A 20403-nucleotide genomic window follows, 5' to 3' on the forward strand; every position below is an offset into this window, starting at 1 on the left:
TCAGCGTTACAGCAGGACTGTAGTCAGAGGATTTAACAAAAGGAAGGTGACTTCATACGACTCTTTTTCTATTAGGTAGTTTCTGCCTGCATAATACTTTGGAATATCAGTCCTGGTCTCCTTCTGCTAAAAAAAGGTTTTAAGAGCGTAATGCTTAGATACCCACTTGGACAAGGTACACAGTAAGGCTGTGGAGGGCTCAGAGCCCTCTTCCTTTGGTGGCCCCAGGCAGAGCAACCCAGGCAGAATTTTCCCGTGGGAGCTGCTGTCAAGCTGAACCTAGCCTCTCACCCCTGCCCTGAGCTATAGATCCTGCTGCATTGCTCCATTCCTGTGCCTGGCCATGGCCCTGCTGATCCGGATCGGGACTCGCAGATAGACATCCTGGACCTGTCTGGTGATCACCAGGCTGTGTTTGGCCTGGGTCACCCTCCCCAGAGCTGGCCTGCTCCCTTGCTTAGCTCCTGTCTTCCTGGTTCACAGGAGCTGCTGGTCCCTCTGGGTGAGCTCAGGGTCCCTTGAACCCTGTAGTACATGGGGGCTACCCCACCGCTCCCCCTGAGCCAAGCTCATTGGGCTGCACTGGGACTACCCCACTGCTCCCCAGAGCCATTCACCATGGCCCAAACCCAGGTCCCCATTACTCCCCTCTGCCAGCTCATGCTGCACCCCGTACCTTGCTAATCCCTACAAACATGTCTCTTCTCAAGATCATAAGCAAGCATAAATCCACCTGATCAGATACCCCCTCACATATTGGAAAAAGCGACAAAAAGGCAGCTTGTGTTCACTGTGCAGGAGCTTTTCCATGATTAATTTGCCTTCTGACTTGTAAATGTTCTTTCTAATTTAATATAAATAAGTAGAAATGGTTATGCTGGCAGTTTCACCAATAATCAAGTTTCAAAATTGCATTCCATGTTTTCAACTGAATGAAGTGTTTTGAAACATTTGCTTCCTTGCTTGTTTTCCATAAGAATATAGTTTTCAAACTGAGTCAGATCTCTCCAGCTACTTTGCAGTTGCCCAGGAGTCAAAAAAGAGCAACTGTTAGAAACTTAATAATATCCTTCTTGAAACAAAGTGATTTAAAAACATTTCACATAGGGAAGTGGGAGGTTGGCACAGCATGGGCCTAATCCCAGTGGATTTAACCAGTGAAACGAATCAGAGTAGCAGCTCTTGGAAATCACAGTATGTGTAAAAACTCGTAATCTTGCCATCAGGGACCTGTTATAAAGATCACGAGAACCAATTGCGGAAATTTTTACATAGCATTCTCTAAGCTTTATAGTCTTAAAAGCATTTTGGATGCAAGCCCCCAGTGAGAATGCGATTTGTTCAGGAAAACAGACAAACCCAAAACAGAAATGCACTTTCATTTTAGAACACACATTTGAGAAGTCACTCTCCTATACATGGACTGATGAAATTCTTCTCATCTGGACTTTGAAAGAAGTCTAAACTACCCATTACATCTTACACAAGTGGAAATGACCACTCAAAGATGCAATTTCTGTGCTCGTAGTGTATTCTCAACTACATGCTTCACTCCAAAGCTGCATACAAATGGCTAAGGCAGCAAGGAATGTATATAATTATGTATATTATCTATATTATGTTCCTAAGAGTACAGTCTCCTAATGAGAGGATAAAAATAAAGATAAACTTTACTGGAATGGGTACCTGTTCTGTAACACACCATACAGTAATTAACTCCATAATTAGATGCAACACCTTTTACATTATGAGTGCTTACAAGGCCTCAGATTTTTATTTTGTTTTAGAGCTACTGAGCTCTCACACACCACTGTAGAAGAGTGAATGTTGTACAAAGCTCTAACTTTTGCCATCCAAATCACAACAATCAAAATGTAGTTGGAGTTTTTCCATTGAAAGAATGTGGAATGCATGAGTAAAAATAGGACATTCTGATGGTATTGAAAAACCCTGATTTCTACCATCCTTTATATGGTCTGAGAGGTTTTTTTTAAGACAATCAAATACCATTATGTGGCATGCCATGCTGTGTCACGGAAGCATGCTTTATATAAAATGTTTTGGTTTTCGTATTTTTGAAGTTTTTTGTTCCACAGTTTGTACCAATGTTACTAAATATATATGGCTGTAGGTAGAATACCTTTTCTTTACAGTGGAAACTGCCACTGCTCAGATATTCACAAATAAGCATAATTTTTCAAATGGATTTAATAACTTCTTGTCTTTCTATACAGTACTGGAAGTACATCACTCTAATATTAAAATACTAATTTCATTAAAATAAGATACCAGTGGTTAAAGGAAGATTATTCCTCTCCTCTGGCTACCATTCTTAAAATACAAGGTTGGTATTTCTTCACTTGCTGCGATGTCCTGTTTGGCACTGTGAATTCCAGAGAAATTTTCACGAAATGGTTTAATTTCATGTTCCTGTCTGAAAGGCATTCAGAACAGGACTCTGATTTTTCAATTACATTGTATGCAAAGCCATGCTTTAGTACAGGAGGAGCACCAGAAAAGGCAGTCTTGTGAAAGAAGTTTAAGATATTGCTTAATGGACAAAGTTGGATTTGTACTGAATTAGAAAACAGCCCTGCACTTCAAATAGGGAGTGTTCTTCAGCACTGAGTCTGTTGCTCAGTGCTCCGACACTCACGAGTGACAGAACAAATGCCTAATTTTGATTGGAGGCAGGGGAGAAGAGAAACAACAAAGCTGAATTACTGAGTTGACCTAGGCTGGTTCCGCCGAAGCTTAGTCATAGATTAAAACACTGACAAGCAGTAGGATGTTACAGGCAAAATAAGTTTTTTCGGAGAAACCAAGATGGTTCGGAAGAAGGCTAAGCAATGCCCAGGATCAGACCAAGAGAAGAGGAGGCAGGAGATTTTTCGTGTTCTCCAAAGAGCCTTTATCAACACTGTTCTTACAGGCCTGGTTGGAACTGAAAACTGACTGAGTTACTTAGGTGTAAAACTGTTTGAGTCTACAATTAGTGTGCTAGAGGGAGTACTCTTAGGCATCGTCTGGGAGTCCTGAAGTATGCATGTGAGCGCATCACTGGTGTTTCTCAAATCATTCCCCTTCTGATGGAACTGAGGACAAAGTTGCTCCCCAGTATACCCATCATGTGTAGTGTTTGCCACATAGACTAGGGTCATCCAGCAGTTTGCACTCTGAGTGTGCGCTGGGCATACTCAGAGCCAGTAACTGGCACGAGCTTCACTGCCAGATGAAGAGTTGACATTGACATGGTCTGGCAACCACAATGAATCGCAACAAATCAACCTCTGTTCCTTCTGTCTTTGCAACCCCATCAGCCGGTGATATAGCCATTCCATCGGACAGTAACTTCAACTGCTTGACTCAGTGGCCAAGTGTTCAATCTGCTAAATTTCAGAAAAATAAAGTCTTGGCCTATCTTCAGCAGAGCTGGTCAGTGGTTTTACAAACAGAGATATCACAGGACTCTACAGAGCACAGCACACTTCTATTATGGAGCTTGTGAGCCATCAACTGTAAATAGATCAAAGGCAAGGCTGGAAGCAGAAGGATCTTGCCTGATGAATCCATAACTATGCAGATTGATCAGCTGTGCTCTGTGAGAAAGACACGTTAGCCATGCAAAGGATGATGTAGCTGGGGGGCCGTGCTGGTAAGCACAAGGTAGTTCCGCTTCCAAGTTCTTGGGGGGGAACAATTTTGAGGCCAGTTACTCCAGAGGGTTAGAGTGGATTTTGCCCAGTTTCAGAGCAGGTATGCCAAAGCAAAATCATTGTAATTTTGCATTAATTAAAAAATAATTATCAGTCACAGTAAAAGTAGCTTGTATTTCAAGCAGCAGTTAATTCTAATAATAAATACTGCCTATAAAATTGCAACTGATTTCACATTTTAAAGATTCAAATATAGCTTGGAAAATAACATGGAAGGGCTAAAATAGGAAACATTAATACATATGCCATGTCTTCCCTGCTGAATGGTCTCCAAGACAGAAAAGCAGCATAAATTTTGGAGAAAATTATCTTAAATATTTTTTATCAATAGCAGAATGAAAAGTTGGGGTTAACTGCAGAAAAAGTGAGGTGCTATAGAGTCACTCATCATTCTGAAACTAAGCATATGCACATATGTTTAAAGTCAGTGATCTCTTAGTTTTCAGTAAAAAGAAAAAGTAAGTTTGGAGCTTATTTCTGGAGAGAAGATTGAAAAGATGAATGCCAGTGGGCCACTCAATAAATAAGTTATACTGAGTCAACAGATTTTTTTTTTATTTGATAATTTGAAGGCCCAGCTCAAGAGTTTGAACCCCTAGCATTATACCAATATTATTATAGCCTACTTCACTTTGGTATTCCCACATCTAAAGAATTTGGGTGGCAAGTAGTACAAGGGAAGACATATTTCAAAAAACCTATTTTAGATTAGGTTTTGTTGTGCCTGGGAAACAATTCTAGTAGTTTTAGCTTTTTGTAAATTAATAATTAGAGTCCTCCATGCAAGATTAATGTGTCCTGTTATAATGAAGTAAAATATATGAAATAACAACAGAGGATTTGAATAGCATATTTGTGGGGATTTGTTACCATAACTAAGGGAAAAAAAGGAAGAGTATCTATCAATACTTACCAAGCTACAAAGGATAGAAGTGTGATTTGCATACCACTAGCAAAATGAATGTATTGCAGCTACAACTGCTTATTTTCCATCACATGCAAAAGTCAGCTACCAGAACACAGCTCTAAGCAACGACCTTTAAGACAATGAGCTCATACTAAAGAGAGGAACGCAGACTAGGCACTTCTAGAAGAAGTCTCTAGAAATGAGATGAACTCCATCTCCTGAAGGACTATGGGTAAAATGGGAAACCTTTATACATCTTTAAAGGACCAAGATTTCACTGCTGGGTCAAAGTGCTTGATCAGCAAATGTTTTTATTTGAGGTTATACTTCCATTGTAAATTATGTAACTTAGGCACTGGTGAGTTTTAATTGTTAAAATTTACCATCTCTATATTGCTGCTTTTCAAATGATTTCTCTATGTGCACATATGCATAATATATATAAAATTATGAGGACTCCCTACTGAAAAAAAATAAAGAGAGGCCAAAAAGCCTTTTAAGAAAGCAGAGAAACATGCCTCTAATAAGAAGAGATAGGAATATACCTGCACGATGTTGTTAATTCAAATGTTTTCATACTCTTCACCTCGAGGCGCAGCACGTACGTTTAATTTTTCTTTAAGTAAACAGACCTTGGATTTGATTGTGCTATGTAATAAGCACTTCTCCAGTGATTTCTTCTCTTTGGAACTGTAACTGTGCACTTCACTTTTTAGGGATTAACGAGACAGAGTGATGCATGCCATGAATGGCTTATACGGACTGCAGGAAAAGAAGCCAATCACCTTTACCTGAAGTGGGAGACTTGCAACGCTCTAGCTCCAGGGAAACTGGACTGTCACTGAGTTCAGTCAGGCCTGAAAAAATGGAGTTAAAAAGTTAAGTTACAATCTAACAGGGCATGCTTCAACTTTCTCGGTTGATGATATTCTGCACTTTAAAGTCAATTTGGAGAAAGGAATAGTGTGAAAAGCGAGGAAAACATCTATTCCAGATAACTGCAGTTATCAGGCTGTGACTGCAGAAATTTAGGTCTGGTTTAAAAAAAAAAAAAAAAAAACACCACTCGGTTTTGCTTTCCAAGTGCCTCAGGGTAAACAAGGAGTGACTGTACCTAACAAGAGAAAGCAAGTAAATATGGCTTAAAATTTAAATGTCTGTGATACGAGTCAAACTCATTCATCCTGGTCAAATTGATGTGGAAACAACTCTATGCTTTCAACTGCTGCAAGATGCAGGGAGGAAACCTTAAAACAGGGGGAGGGGGGACGGGGGTGGGGAGGGGAAAAAAACAGCGCTTGTGAAAGAAGACAGTGAACACAAAAATATCCCCATAACTATGCAATATTAGGAACTTTTATGTGAATTCACACGAGACAGCTCATTTCAAAGGACGCAGAGGCAATGATAATACTGTCTGACCATAACAAAAATTTTTTTGGACAAGATACTTTATATATCGTTTATAAATATTTGTGAGGAACCCATTTGTAGCTGTCTACCATGGAAAACAGCAACGAGTCAAGTAGTCTTAGTTTATACTGCTTAAGCTTGGGTTTGTTTCTGTGATCAAACTCAGATCCATCTTAGGCTCAGGTTGCATGCACAAGTTTAAACGTGCCTTTTGGCATCCCAAAGAAAGAAACTCTGAGCTCATGCTATCCTTTGCCACAGGCTAACAGCGGAGTGGGTGAAGTGGTCATGGCCATGTCTATTCAAACGTACCCTTTGTCTGTATCCCACGGTGCCCTATGGGCTGTATCAAGCGGTTCCCACGTGCTCTAAGGAGCTCTGACACTTCGTGCCGTAGGCTGCTTGGCACTGGCAGACAGCCCAGCGCCAGACATCCATCTGCTAGCAATGTGTGCTCACAGCACTCGGATCATAGAGCCTTGGGAGCATTAGCCCACATTCAGACGGGCGTTACTGTTGTACTGATCCTGTTTGCACAAACCCTGCGTGCGCCGTGTCCTGAAAGTCAAACTTCCTATCACAACCTTTCAATCTGCTTTAATCTGGCACCATGCCTCCTGCAACATGACATGTTTTAATTTTTATGGCTTTTGGACCCTCAGGCTAAGAGACAGTCATCTCTAAATTCAAATAGACTCTTGTTTTAAAAAAAAATTCTTTTACCAGTTAGTCTCCAGTGTTCTCTTTGTATTAAAAACAGTGGGATCTTCATGTGAGCATATTTTAATTACAATGTCATTTTGAACTGCTCTGAGAAATGGGGAGAATCCAAAGCCCCAACAAACAGAATAAAAAACTCCTACCACTAATGAGCCGCATGAATGCTAGAACAACTTTGAGAGCACTTTGGAAAAACAGCAGTGTTGATTTGGGCTCAGGTGTCAATGGTAATGACATATTTGCTCCTGATTCTTAAACAACAGAAGATCACAAGCCAGATACTAATGTTGAAAACCAAAGGTTTTCTTCTATTTTGAGAATTGTACTTGAGTCTTTTTTTGATTTCACTTAGAATCTGTGAGAGAATTTTATATTCTGATCAATTGTGAGTCCAGTCACTTTTGAAGTTACAACAGAATTCAGGAAGCTCAACCATTTAGGGAGCCTCTCTCTTTATAGCTTTCTTACAGCAAATCTTACTTTGACTCTGAGGTTTCAGTACGTACCTACAGATTTGTGACACATCGATTTTTGCTGCAGAACTGCATGCAAGATACAGTGGGAGTGAGTTTGACACATTCGCATAACATCAGAGGTGTTGGATAAATGAAATGAAATATTAAACTGTTTCTTTTGCAAACACAGTTTTGGAGATAGTAACATTTTAACACTAGGTTATGACGTTTTGATTAATGAAATTATCCAAACCTTGTATAGTTACCATTGTCAATAGTTACAATGTCAAGTCCACGTCAGATTATGCTTCAATAGAATTTTTTTTCTTTTGTGGGTTCACAGAAGCAACATTTCAGCTAAATAAAACCCAAGAGCAGCCACTGTGAGAATACCACAAGCTCTTTATATTTGGCAGCAGTTTTACAACTTACAGCAGTTAAGGTACATTTCATGTTACGGTGTTTAAAAATGGTGCACGTGGGGACTTCTCTACAAATCTAGACTTATTGTCCAGCCACTGTCACCTCTAACAATGACCATCGACAGATGCTTATAATTAAAAAAGTGCAGCGAGTCCCCGTATTAAGCGTAAATTGTGCTACAGGCCCTGCACAAGGACACTGTCTTAATCTCAGACACTTCATAGAATCATAGATGGTTTGGGTTGGAAGGGACCTTAAAGATCATCTAGTTCCAACCCCCCTGCCATGGGCAGGGACACCTTGCACTAGACCAGGTTGCTCAAAGCCACACTTAGAATTGCTTAAGTGCTGCCAATTGCAGATTTTCTCCTGCCATAAATATTACTTGCTCATGAATATTATAATGAGTTCTTCTCATTATCCATTCATATTTCCAAAGTCGTATTTAGTCTTACTAAATTATAAATCCCAAAGATGTTATATGAAAATGAATTGCATAGTCATCATTCACTGAAAGGAATAAACATACATTTGTCAATTTTTTATGTGTAACCTCTGATTCCATCCTGTTTCCCTTTGAGATAAGAAAGGGGTCTCAAGCTTTTCTTTGTACTACTGCTTATTTTCTACTCTTGTTTCTTTTTTAAGGAAACCAAGCAAAATCTTTTCACTGATTTATCATGCACAAGTATTTCCATGCAACTCAACTTCCCTTGGATCTTTGGGAGACTATGACGGCTACTCTTTTTAGCAAAAAAAAACCCCACACCAGCAAATTTTAATCTTTGGGAGACTATGATGGCTACTCTTTTTAGCCAAAAAAACCCCCACACCAGCAAATTTTGAGTCTAGGTAGAGCAAGGAAGATATAGCAGCAAAACTAAAGGCAAATTACTGAGATTGGCACTGTAAACCACCACCTGTGAGAAGATGTACACATCGACATTATAAGTAAATTAACTTTGATTTGAACAAATTATGAACATGTTAAAATAGTGCAAGATGTAAATATATCACAGAAGGCATTAAAGCACTTCTGAAGACATGTCCCATGGATATGTTCCAAAGTTTAGTGGGATTCCCATTTCTTCTTTATTAAGGGATCAAAATTGTATTGTCTATACGGACAAACAACTTTTATGAATTAATAATTTAAAATTATGTTTGAAATATTAAATTTATATCTGATTAAATGATTCAAACTGATCATTTACTTACAAGCACCCAAAGCCATCACATCTTTGCTTAGAAATAAATAAATCATAAATAATCATAAATACTGACAAGCCAATAAGTAAGCCCATCTTCTTCACACTAAATTACCATACTAGATTTCTTTTATGTTTAAATAGGATGCATTCTTTGGAAGTGACAGTTCAGAATATAGCTGTTGACCTAAAACTCAATCTATATTAGCTTCGACTGTGTTTTCAGGTGTGATTTAAAGTGTCAATTACTGGCATGTAATGACTCATAACAGTTTTTTTCTGTGTCCTCCTTCAAACCAAGGTTACTTTTGCTCACATCCTCTAAAGGGACTGGCCTGAAGGAGGAACAAGGAGTTTTCACTGAAAAGCCTTATTCTGAAAATTATTTTCCAATGGATCAACATTCTTAGAACCTGCTGACTTTTTAGATGCTTAACAAGGACTATGTATTTTCCAGTTTTACCAACAGGTGGTATGAATTTCTAGTAGGAGATGGAAATTGCTTTTGCAAGTTGGTATTTTCATATTCTGCTGAAAATACTATCTCCCTGGATGCAGCAAATGTACCTGTTTTAATATTTGAATACATGTTACCTACCACTAGGTAATAACGTGCAACTTGATTTCAACTGAAGAGAAAAAAAAAAGCACCAAACAAACAACGCTGCAGTTCTGCACTACTGCAGGAAGAGCCTATTTTTACTTGGCTTGGCACATATTCTGCTACAAACAAAGGAAGGTGGCAGCAGATGTTCTAGCAAATGGGACAGGTCATCAACACTAGAAAGCTGCCTCCAGCTCTGCACTTGCCCTCATGTTAGCCTCTTGTTTTCCTCAAATTACTTCCCCTGATAGGACAATTATGTTTCAGTCTGCCATTATGTATGTCTAGAACTGATTACATTTCTCCTTCTAACTTCTTCCCTTCTTGCTTATTCCGTCCCACTTTCACCTCCCAAATGAGAGAATGCCTTCGTGCTCTAAGCCCACTCTAGATGCTTCCGAGTCTAGTTTACATATATAGACAATACTCTTCCACAAGTTCTCTATAGATTTATTGGGTAGAATTCAAAATAATTATTCCGCCACTGTGCTTTGCATATTGGATGCCCTTGACATTGTTGATTATGTCTTTGCTTTGGAAAAAATCTCCTTCTCCAACATATTGCTTCTTTTCTCTGTTTGATTCATTTTTCCCCCCGTCCATTCCCTCTTCAGTTGCAAGGCACTTCAGACTTAAACATCAATACTTCCTTTATCTCTCTGTGTCAGTATTTGAGGAGAGTCTCTTCTATAAACAGGGCAATAAACGCTGTTTTTTACCCTAATAATTTATAAAAACACACCTCTAACTTGGGTTTCTTCCATCCAAGTTAGAGTAGTAATCCTGCCTTTTACTCAGAAGCGTCCTGACACAAACTTAACATGGCGAAGATGAACTTTATTTTTCCTCCTGAAGTCTTTGCTACTTCCACACAGCTAACAGCACCGGTCTCCGCTGATACTCTAATCCATCATATAGGTTTCATCCTTGGAACATCGCACGTTGAGATTCAGGCTGGACACTAAACCGTTTCTTCCTGAAAATCACCTCCAAAACGGCCAGCAAAAAGTCTAAGTGTCTTTCTCATTGATAATCCCTCCTTTGCCTTCAATGCCTGCAAGTATTATTCTCTCAAACTGATCCTCATGAAATTATCTTCCTGGTTGATTACTTAATTGAATCAACTCCTGATAAGCCTTCCCATTAACTTCCATTTTCATTTATATAACCCTCAAATCTTTAGACCTAATGCTTATGTTATCACATGGTTGCTCCTGCTTTGCCTTAATAACATCAACTTCAACTGCACAATTTCCAAAATAATTTATTTTTCTTTTCCCAGCATCATGCCTTACAGGGAGAGATAAACTTGTAAGCAAACTCCAAAATCCATTCTCAATACCTCTCTTTAAACTTCTATCTCGGATAAAATATGTAACAACGCATAACCCGAGGATGAGCTAGCAAGATATTTTACAGTCTATGACACATTCTTGTCCTGTTCTTTATCTTACTGTCTGGTCCATCTTTCATATTGTACAGTACATACTCCTATAAAGTATCAAATGGCAAAAGTAACAACCCGTAATTTTTGAGGAAAGAAATGAAGCTGTTAATGATCTTGCACAAGAGTCAGACTCATACTCTTTGCTTATGATGTATACAGAAAAATTTTGTGGACTTTTCTGATTTTGGAGTTGAAATTGGAAACAAATTTTCAGCTGTAAAAAACCTGATGATCTGTGTTTGTCATTTTGAATTAAAATATCGAATATTTTTAGTCTTAGAACTTATTTATTTTTAGCAAGGGAAAACCTCCCAAACCTTTGACTGCTGTTTGTCCCTCAGGTTCTCTCTCACAGACTGGAAATTAGCAAGACCAGACTGAAAAATTTTAAGACATTGTACACCAAACCATTTAATGGACTGCTGGATTTCTAACTGGACTAGTCTTTAATTAAACAGGCCACTTTTTATGAAGGAAGAGAATCACAGAAGTCAGTTGTTGAGTAATCAGACTAGAGAGATGGAATAGAATTTCTTGTGCAAGTGTACAAACGTATTTCATTAGTTACACAACTCTGTCTTGTGTGAGATGATAAAACAACTGCAACCCCTTTATCTTGCCTATACTGAGTATTTAATGTGAAATTGCCTATCCAGTTGTTCTGTGAAAACTACTTTAAAAAGAGATGAATTAAGAGGCATCCTGGAGACCTAATTACATATAAGCACTGCAGTTAATTAAGATACATACAGCTCATCTGTTGAACAGTCATTTTTGCAAAATTAATTATAGCTTTGTTCATCACATTCTGCAGTGATGAATACTAATATTTAAATTGTGTATCACTATAATTCAAAATTTAAAGATATTAAAAACATTAATTTTCATAGCTCTCTTTGATGTACGTGTTTTTATACCCACTTTACATTCCCCCTTAAAGATCAGAGGCATGGGATGGTTCCCCAAAGCCAAATATTCAAGTGCCAAGCCAAGATTAAAATTTTAAATTGCACAACCCCCAATCCAATTGGTATTCTTTTAAGCCACGTTGCTCTTCTAAAAATAGGGAAGGATTAATTAATAACTATAACCAGGCAGCGCCACTGCAAAACAAGAAATGCTTCATATAAGTGGATGTACACCGAAATGAATATAAAACCAAAGATATGATCATCGAGAACGTAACGTTGAAAAATAATTTCTAAGGCCCAATCTGCCCCATGTAAGTCACTGAGGTTTTCTTACTGACTCTTTTGGAAGAAGAAAACAGATCTGAAATATCTGTGTAATAAAGATATTTATCAAAATTAAGCATGGTTGACATCACAGAATGTAGTAAGTTTGCATGCATGCTGAATGTGTTTAGAAAAAACACATTACAAAGCACAAACACATGGGTTTAAGTCAGGCATAGTCCAATCATGATAAAGCGATTTGCCTAACCTTTATAGAACTTACTCTGATAGGAAGTACGGATCCGTTTCGTTAAATCTGGATAAAAGTTAGACAGGCCACGCATGCAAAAGTTGTCTTTGGAACATGCCAGTACACCAGCATCAGCAGCAGGCAGAGGAAAGAGAGAAAAAACAGTCTAAAGTGAAAGGAAGTGGTATCATAACCAGCATCTAGAACAGCCAAGGTGAAGAAATTTCAGCAGATGCTTACCTTCCAATTGGGAGATACAACAAGAAAAATAATTTGAAAAGTAAAGGGTGTGGGATGGATGGTGAGAAAGCAGCTGAGGGTTTGATTTTTTTCCAGAGGCATAGTTTCTGTGAGCTATCTTGAAGCATGTATTCCTTCTCAGCAGTCACTTAACCTCAGTGGGCTCCATTCTAGCAGCACTGCACAGCTAGGAGGTTGCCTTAAAAAACCGGCCGAGAATGTCACTGACACAGAGAAATCCTCTGTGGTACAGTACTGAAAATAGCTATTTCTACATCACCTACCCTCCACCTTTTGTAGAGGGCTCTGTAGCACGTTGCTTGTGGCTAGCTGCTCAAATTACCTTGGGAGCTGCTGGGAAGCTGGCTGAACCAGACAGAGCAGCTGAGGGTAGCTTAAAGCTGCTTGTCTCTTCTCAGCTGTGCCAAATTCACATCTTTAACACTTGGCACAGATGACAACTAAGCTTGCCATGATTAAATGCCTTGAAAGTGAGATAACTGGTCTTTCAGCAACAGAAGTAGGTCTGAAGATTTACATTTTATTCCCTAAATTTTACTTTCTGTTTGGAATACTCACATATTCCCAATTTAAAAAGATTCCGTTGACTCTATGGAGGAATAGGATGTGATGATTTAGTGTAGGGTGTGATGATGAAAATGCTGATATCATAAACTTACTATGATGCTTTTAGAATTTTATCAGTGTTTTCTAACAGATTTGTAAATCTACTTCTAAAACTACACAGCTGTGCAGAACACATTTCATAACTGTGCCTGACTCTAGTATGTTACTGTGGGATCTGTGGAGTAAAAAGACTGGAAACACTGAAGATGATCTGACTTTTTAAATTAATATTTCTATTGATTTCTATTTGATTAATATTTCTATTGATTTCTATTTGATTAATATTTCTATTGATTTCTATTTGATTAATATTTCTAACACACAATGCATAACAATAGCTATGACTTACAAATGTGATCCTCTTGGCATCGAATATTAAACTGGGGAACAAATGGATTTAGTAAGCTGATATCAAGAGCTTCAATTCCCTATTAAAGTGCCTAATTTCAGCTACTTGTGCTACCTTCCTAACATGTCTCTCAGGTGTTACGCTTCTGCAAACACAACGGCCTATTCAACTACCAATGAATATCACTCAGCAGAAAGTACAATTAAGTTTAAATTGGAGTCTTACCTACTGGTATGAACTTAATGAAACCAGAAAGAAAGCAGCATACAGACTACACTTCAAGTGACTGCCAGAGAAACAATTTACTGCTCTGCTCATTACAATTTTTTGAGAGACTCAGCTAAGGGAATTACTTGCTGACCTCCATCCCAAAAGAATAAACTTAAAACATTTTGTTTCTGAGAATGTGTCAGTACCTAAAGCATGTCAGGTTTCTTTTGTCAAGTTGTAGAAACTCCACCGGCTGGCAAATAGTCATGCATTTCAAAAGCACTATAAAAAGCCACAGGCAAAAAACCCAAAGGACATATCAAGCTCGTAACCACAATAATTCATTTCCTACCTGCAGCAAACTGCTTGCTTTTGCGAGGTGAACGGGGTTGGCGCTGGTATGGATCGCTTGATCCATAGAGGTCGACGGTGCCCATGCTCAGCAGTACTGTCTTCTGCATAAAGTCCACAACGGCCAAACCATTGCAGTTTCCAAATGCCACTCTGAGAAAAGAAATGTTCCTCAAACGCATTAGTAATATTCAAGCGGTACAAACCTAAATTATTATTTATTATTAGGAATTCTACATAAACATTTTCTTCAGAACCTACTCAAAGCTTACTTTTTATAATTTTTTTTTTTTTAGATTTGTAATCCTGCATTTATAAAACTGTGTTCTGAAACACAGTATTTGGCATTCCAGAAAGCAGACTGCCCACTCTGATTAACTTTCTCTGCCAAACTCATTGCAATAATGCCTAAATGTAATTCTAGTAACATTGATGTAAATTGCGACTACAAATCTGGACATAGGTCTTAAAAGGTGGTTATACATATAAATAAAATATAAATATACATTAAATGTAAATACAAATAAATGTACATTAAAAAATCTAAATACTAATGATAAATTAAATACATTAAGTTGTATCATGGAGATACCCAAATCTGAAAGAAGTTAATAAAATTTCTTTCCGTCAGCTTGGCTACATTATAGATTCCTGCTAAATCAGTCTCTACCCCTCAAACACTTCCATAAATGACATTGTGATGGTGCTTTGAAACATGGGCAAGATGTCTCAACTGGTGTGAGGCTGCCCAAGATCTGGGCTGCAGTCTTGTTACAAGGAAAAAGAGATGGAACAATTTATTTCTTTTGCTGCCTAGAAACTCCGTTTAGAAGCATTGTGCCCTGATTCTGCCCTACTGCCAACTCCCCTCTGACACCAGGTTCAGAAAGAGGAAAGAACTTGCATTGGACCAGAAACACTTTCTCTTCTCCCATAAAAACACTTTCTGAGCATGCTTTTTCCTCAGCTTGGAAGGGGTGGAAGTTGAGGGAGTGGAATTAGAAAATACGTCTATCTAAGAAAAAGGAAAAAACCCAAAAGACAGTAAACATGTCTATAGGTAAGACCTGGGAGAAAGTCTGAAGTTAACCATAGCATATAGACAGCCATATAGCTCAACTGATAAAATCTCACTTGAAACATTAAACCTATTTAAGAATTAATAGCAGGATAATTTCACAGAACATATGACTGTTCACAGGATCCCTATGCCAAACTCTCATGCTGCATTGTTGGAGACCTCATTTAAGCAGGAATATTATATACTGAGGATTATCCTTCCAGACTGAAAGGATTACAGGTACAGCCACAAGGAAAGTCAAAATCCCAAATCATGCTCAATCAGATAGGGAATCATCTGTGATCCAGTTCTGTCACTTTATGTAAAAAGTGACTAAGGCGGTCAGTTCATAGCCCTGCAAGACGTACGAGCACTCAGTTCACACTAAAAGCGAGCTGTGCCCTCACCTCCACCTGTCTGTCCATAATACAGCTCCAAAATATCTTAAAGGACATATAGGAATTTGCTGTGGGAAAACAATAGGGGAGAAGTAGCAAGATGGAGGAAGGGGAAGCAGGGTAGATTATACTCTGTTGAACGTTTTCTTCCTCTCCGAGGGTTCCATATAACAAATAGAAAAAGTAAAGGATGAAAATGCGGTGATTTTTTCTTATTTGTCAAACTGGCAAATTAAGGCACCATCTACAACAGTGGTTCCAATTCTATTGGTTGTTTCTACACCGTGTTTTTTACCCTTAACATTGGCTTTAGTACGGCATCTGTGGAAATAATATGACCGTAGTCTTCTTTTTTTTCCTCACTGACTCATCACTGATCTGTAGCTTAAGCAGCTGCTAATATACACCAGCTTAACGTGTGTACAAATACACTTTTACTTGACAACATTTTCTGCATATAAAGAGCGATCATAAGATTCACTGAGGAATAAACATGTTCTATGAATGTAGAGTAACACTTGTTTCAGAAATCAGAAAACCTGTTTTGCTTAACAAAATAATAAAATCACTTTCAGAATTTCCCTGGGATAAAGAGGAACGTGATCTGTCACATTTGCCAGAAGATCATTCTGTGTGAAGTTTTGGATGTCTTTGTGTTTCTTGACACAAATTGACTGATAAAGAACAGTAAAAAATAATTTTGTGATTTTTTTTAGGTATTTTTGTATTTTGTTGTGTTCTAGGTGGAGAAGGAAAGTAAAAGAATAAAAATGACGAGTGTCAATCTCATCCATTAATATTTTAGGCAACAAAAATTATAGTCATCTGCATTTTGAAAATTATTAACTTGAGATTTATTAATTTTGGAAAACATGAGTCACAAGAAGTGCTAGTGATCATTCACTCTGTGTTCAGCAAATCAACAAAATGGATCATCACTTCACGGTCTGCATTTTTCTAAACTTCTCTAAGTTCACATGCAAGTATGGATATAATATCTCTTATACTTAAAAAATTACCACAAAAAAAAATTTCCTTATTAATATCATAAAACTTCTGAGAAATTATAAGAAAACCTAGACAGACATTGCTATTAATAGGGCTTAAGATAAATTGCTAACATTGTAAGTTTTTATAAAATCAAAGACAAAATATGCACAATGAATTCCTCAATTTTGAGTGATGAATAGAATTAGTTGCTAGGAGATGTTCTATTCTGCGGGTATCTTTCATAGAAATGTCATAAAACCCTTATCAGATGCTTCTTGACAATTAATATGTAGATTGGCTGAAAATTTTTATCACAAGGTTGCATTAATTTTCAGAGACTGCTTTCAGTCTGACAGAATATACTTTAAAACAAATTTATTTAACCTTGTAGATCTTCTGTTGCAATTGAAGCATTTTGTAAATTTTTCTACTTTCATAACATAAAGAAGTTTTCTGATGATTCACTTGAACAGAAATAAAACGAGTGTTAATACTTCTAATATGTAGCCTGGTACTGTTAAAAGTAAACAAAATACACTCAATAAAATTTCATAATGCCTGAAGGCTTTTATCTTTGCTAGGGATAAAGGTTTTTTTAGATCTCACTTTAGTCCTGCTCCATGGCTTCGGTAACATCAGAGACACTAAGTTCCTATTTTTTGTAATACAGAGTTACAGAAATCAAAGTAATTAAAAGAATAATGGAAGTAGATACTCCAGAACACACTTACTATCCTATGCCTGCCTTCCTGATTATTACAGGAAAAAAAAATAGGCAAAAGATAGCCCAAATAACCCCACAACTACCATGGCAAAAATGACGTATCTTCAAGCTTTATGCTGGTGTGGCACGTTTTTTCCACTTTGTGAGACTAGATATCAGGAGAAAACTAAAGTATTAAACAAAAAGAGACAAGAGAGAGGGAGAGAGAAGAGGCTGCAGGAGAAATTTAAACAAAGAGGCCTTTCTTGGGTAGCTTTTGTAGGATAGTTAAATTTAGTTTATTGGGCTCTTTTATTAATACATGAATTTATTTCTGAAACACTCATCTACTCAGTATATGACAATATTTTTGCACAAATGTGAAAGTGCTGCATAAAATTTCCAAAGTCTTTGAAGAGTCAAGTGACTTAGTGAAAATCAGTAGGAGTCAGACACCTAACACCCATTACAGACTATAGCTTTTATTGGAGTAACACCTTCTACAGAGAAAACCAATTTAATGTATCTGCCTGACTCGCAGTGAGAGAAAACATTAAAAACTAGCAAATAAATTGAAACTGAGGAAAAAAATACACACAGATACGATCACTTGCATTTCCATACCGAATTTAGCATCTGAATGTTCCTTATTCAATTTTCAATTTCAGGTCTCTGGTTCTCTTGCAAACAGAGATTAGCACAGACATGAAAATGCTGTTCTCAGAAGACAATTTCCAACTGAGAAATGATGTCATGATAAATTACATTTAACAATCACATCGCCATTTTCTATGAAATGTATTTCACCTTGGTGATCCTTTCAAAATAGCTTTAAAATTACAGATTTGAAAGATAATTAGTTTTCATTCGAAAGGATGGACATAATAATGTGAAAAGATTCAGTCTTTTAAATAGGAATAGTAAAAATATTGGCAAGAATGGCAGTTTAACATCTCATATTACAAGCTTCATGTGAGTTCAAACAATTTTTCATGAAGAAGCTGGGTTACAGCACTTTTTGACTATTTTTCCTCGGACTTTAATTGTCTGTGGGAAGCTTCCAAGTAAAATTGGAAACCCCATGATTTAACGCAAGGATGGACAGAATAATGTGAAAAGATTCAGTCTTCTAAATAGCACTTTTAAACTATTTTTTCTCGGACTTTAATTGTCTGTGGGAAGCTTCCAAGTAAAATTGGAAACCCCATGATTTAACGCAATAAATCTTAAATCAACATAACCTTGATTTTGAGTTACTTACAGTCCATAAGCAGAGTTTACAGCAAGACTGGTAATCTGTTGTGGAGGCTCACCATCCACCCACACCAACTGGATAACGAGGTCTGCTTGGTATCCAGGAGGCATTCGCACAGGTCGAGTCTTAACACTAAGAAGAGGAGGTACAAAATAAGAACACACAAACAAACAAACAGACTGGGCCATGAGTAACAACTGCTTCTCTTGAGAAAATACTAGTAAAGCACAATCCCTTACTAAGTCCAGAGCACTATCAGCACTTGCAGTGTACTGCGCATATACCCATACATTGAAACAGGGCATTCCAGTCAGAATAGGGATATCTTGGAGGAATTCCAGGGTTTGGCTTTCATTTCTGTTGTAGAAACAAATCTGAAAATGATAACATCCCCTGCAAGAGAAACTATGGAGAAGATGTAGGTGGGGGTCAATAGAAATAATTTTTGCTTAATCATTTTGCTTTGATTTTCCTTTTTTCAGAATATTTTCTTAAGCTATATAAGTCACATTTTTAAAAAAATCATATTGAATAATCACCTTGAATGGAAAACCTAAAATGCTTCTTTGTGACACTTTGAAAGAGGATTTTTCTGTACTTTTGGAACTTTCTTGCTCTGAAGTAAAGCACGACAGAAAAATGCAGCGGCAAGAGAAGATGTACCTTTCTGTAGTCGTGCTCACCATTGCATATTCAAAACTTAGAGACTTGGCAATTCTATTGGTCCTTAATATCTGTGGTGGGTTGTCCTTGGCCGGTGCCAGGTGCCCACCCAGCTGCTCTCTCACTCCCCTTCTCAACATGACAGGGGAAGACAATAAGGTGAAAAACCTCATGGGTTGAGATAGGACAGGGATAGCCGTTACCAACTGCTGCCACAGGTAAAACAGGATCAACTTGGGCAAAATTAATTTAACTTGTTGCCAATTAAAAATACAGTAGTAGAGTGAAAAATTATTTGAAAAGACAAAACTAAAAACCCCCTCTCCCCACCCCTCCCTTCTTTCCAGGTTCAGGTTCAATCCTGACTCTTCTACCCGCTTTCCCAGCCCACGCAGCACGGGATCAGGGAACGGTGGTTGGGTCAGTTCATAGCACTCCGCGCCTGCCATTCCTACGCACTCTCCCCCCGCTCCAGCGCAGGGTCCCTCCCACGGGGTACAATCCTTCAGGAACACACTACTCCAGTGTGGGTCCTCACGGGCCACAGTTTCTACCAGAAAACCTGCTCCTGAGTGAGCTCCTTTCCACAGCTCCTGCCAGGAACCTTCTCCGATGTGGGCTCTCCATGGTGGCAGGGCACAGCTGGCCGTCGCCATGGTCTTTACCACCAGCCGCCACAGAACCTCTGCTCCGGCACCTGGAGCACCTCCTCCCCTGCCTCCTCCTCTCACCTTGGTGCCTGCAGGTCTGACTCTCATACTTTGTTCTCACTCCTCTCCCACAGCTGCTGTGCAGCGCTTTTTGCCCTTTCTTCGGTCTGTTTTCCCTGAGGAGCCACCACTGTGGCTGCAGGACTCAGCCATGCCCTACGGTGCGTTGGCTGGAGCCGGCTGGAAGTAGCTGTGTCCAGCACGGGGCAGGCCCTGCTGCTCCTCGCAGGGGCCGACCCTGCAGCCACCCCCCAACGCCTGGGCACCTGCACCTGATAAAACATCTTTGATAACTGCCCGTTGAAAACACATTCACACCCCATCTCAAATCTTTTAACCACTTCAGTAATACAGTTTATGGTGTTCTGCCTCTATTTTTATTACAGAGGGTTCACTAACCTTGCCAAACCTTTCCCTTACTGACTATTTACTGAGAAAGGCATTCCTTGTCCATATTTCTAAAGGCATTTCCTTAACAACATCTTGGCACACTATTCTCTTTCTTTTGCCTATCTCACTGTTCAGACCT

The 20403-nt window shown here is 38.4% G+C and overlaps 1 protein-coding gene across 1 annotated transcript in view; it reads right to left on the bottom strand.

The window, feature by feature from the left end:
* STXBP5L (syntaxin binding protein 5-like) overlaps positions 1–20403 on the bottom strand; it is a gene marked incomplete at both ends in the record, with an annotated part of 63230 nt that overhangs the window by 33262 nt on the left and 9565 nt on the right. Inside the window, 4 exons of the mRNA XM_010149624.1 lie at positions 5415–5480; positions 12352–12423; positions 14097–14248; positions 18508–18633. Coding sequence (XP_010147926.1) covers positions 5415–5480; positions 12352–12423; positions 14097–14248; positions 18508–18633 — 416 coding nt within the window. The remainder of the gene's footprint in view (positions 1–5414; positions 5481–12351; positions 12424–14096; positions 14249–18507; positions 18634–20403) is intronic.

This window comes from Eurypyga helias, unplaced genomic scaffold (assembly GCF_000690775.1).
Source record: "Eurypyga helias isolate BGI_N326 unplaced genomic scaffold, ASM69077v1 scaffold1134, whole genome shotgun sequence".
Taxonomy (NCBI): domain Eukaryota; kingdom Metazoa; phylum Chordata; class Aves; order Eurypygiformes; family Eurypygidae; genus Eurypyga; species Eurypyga helias.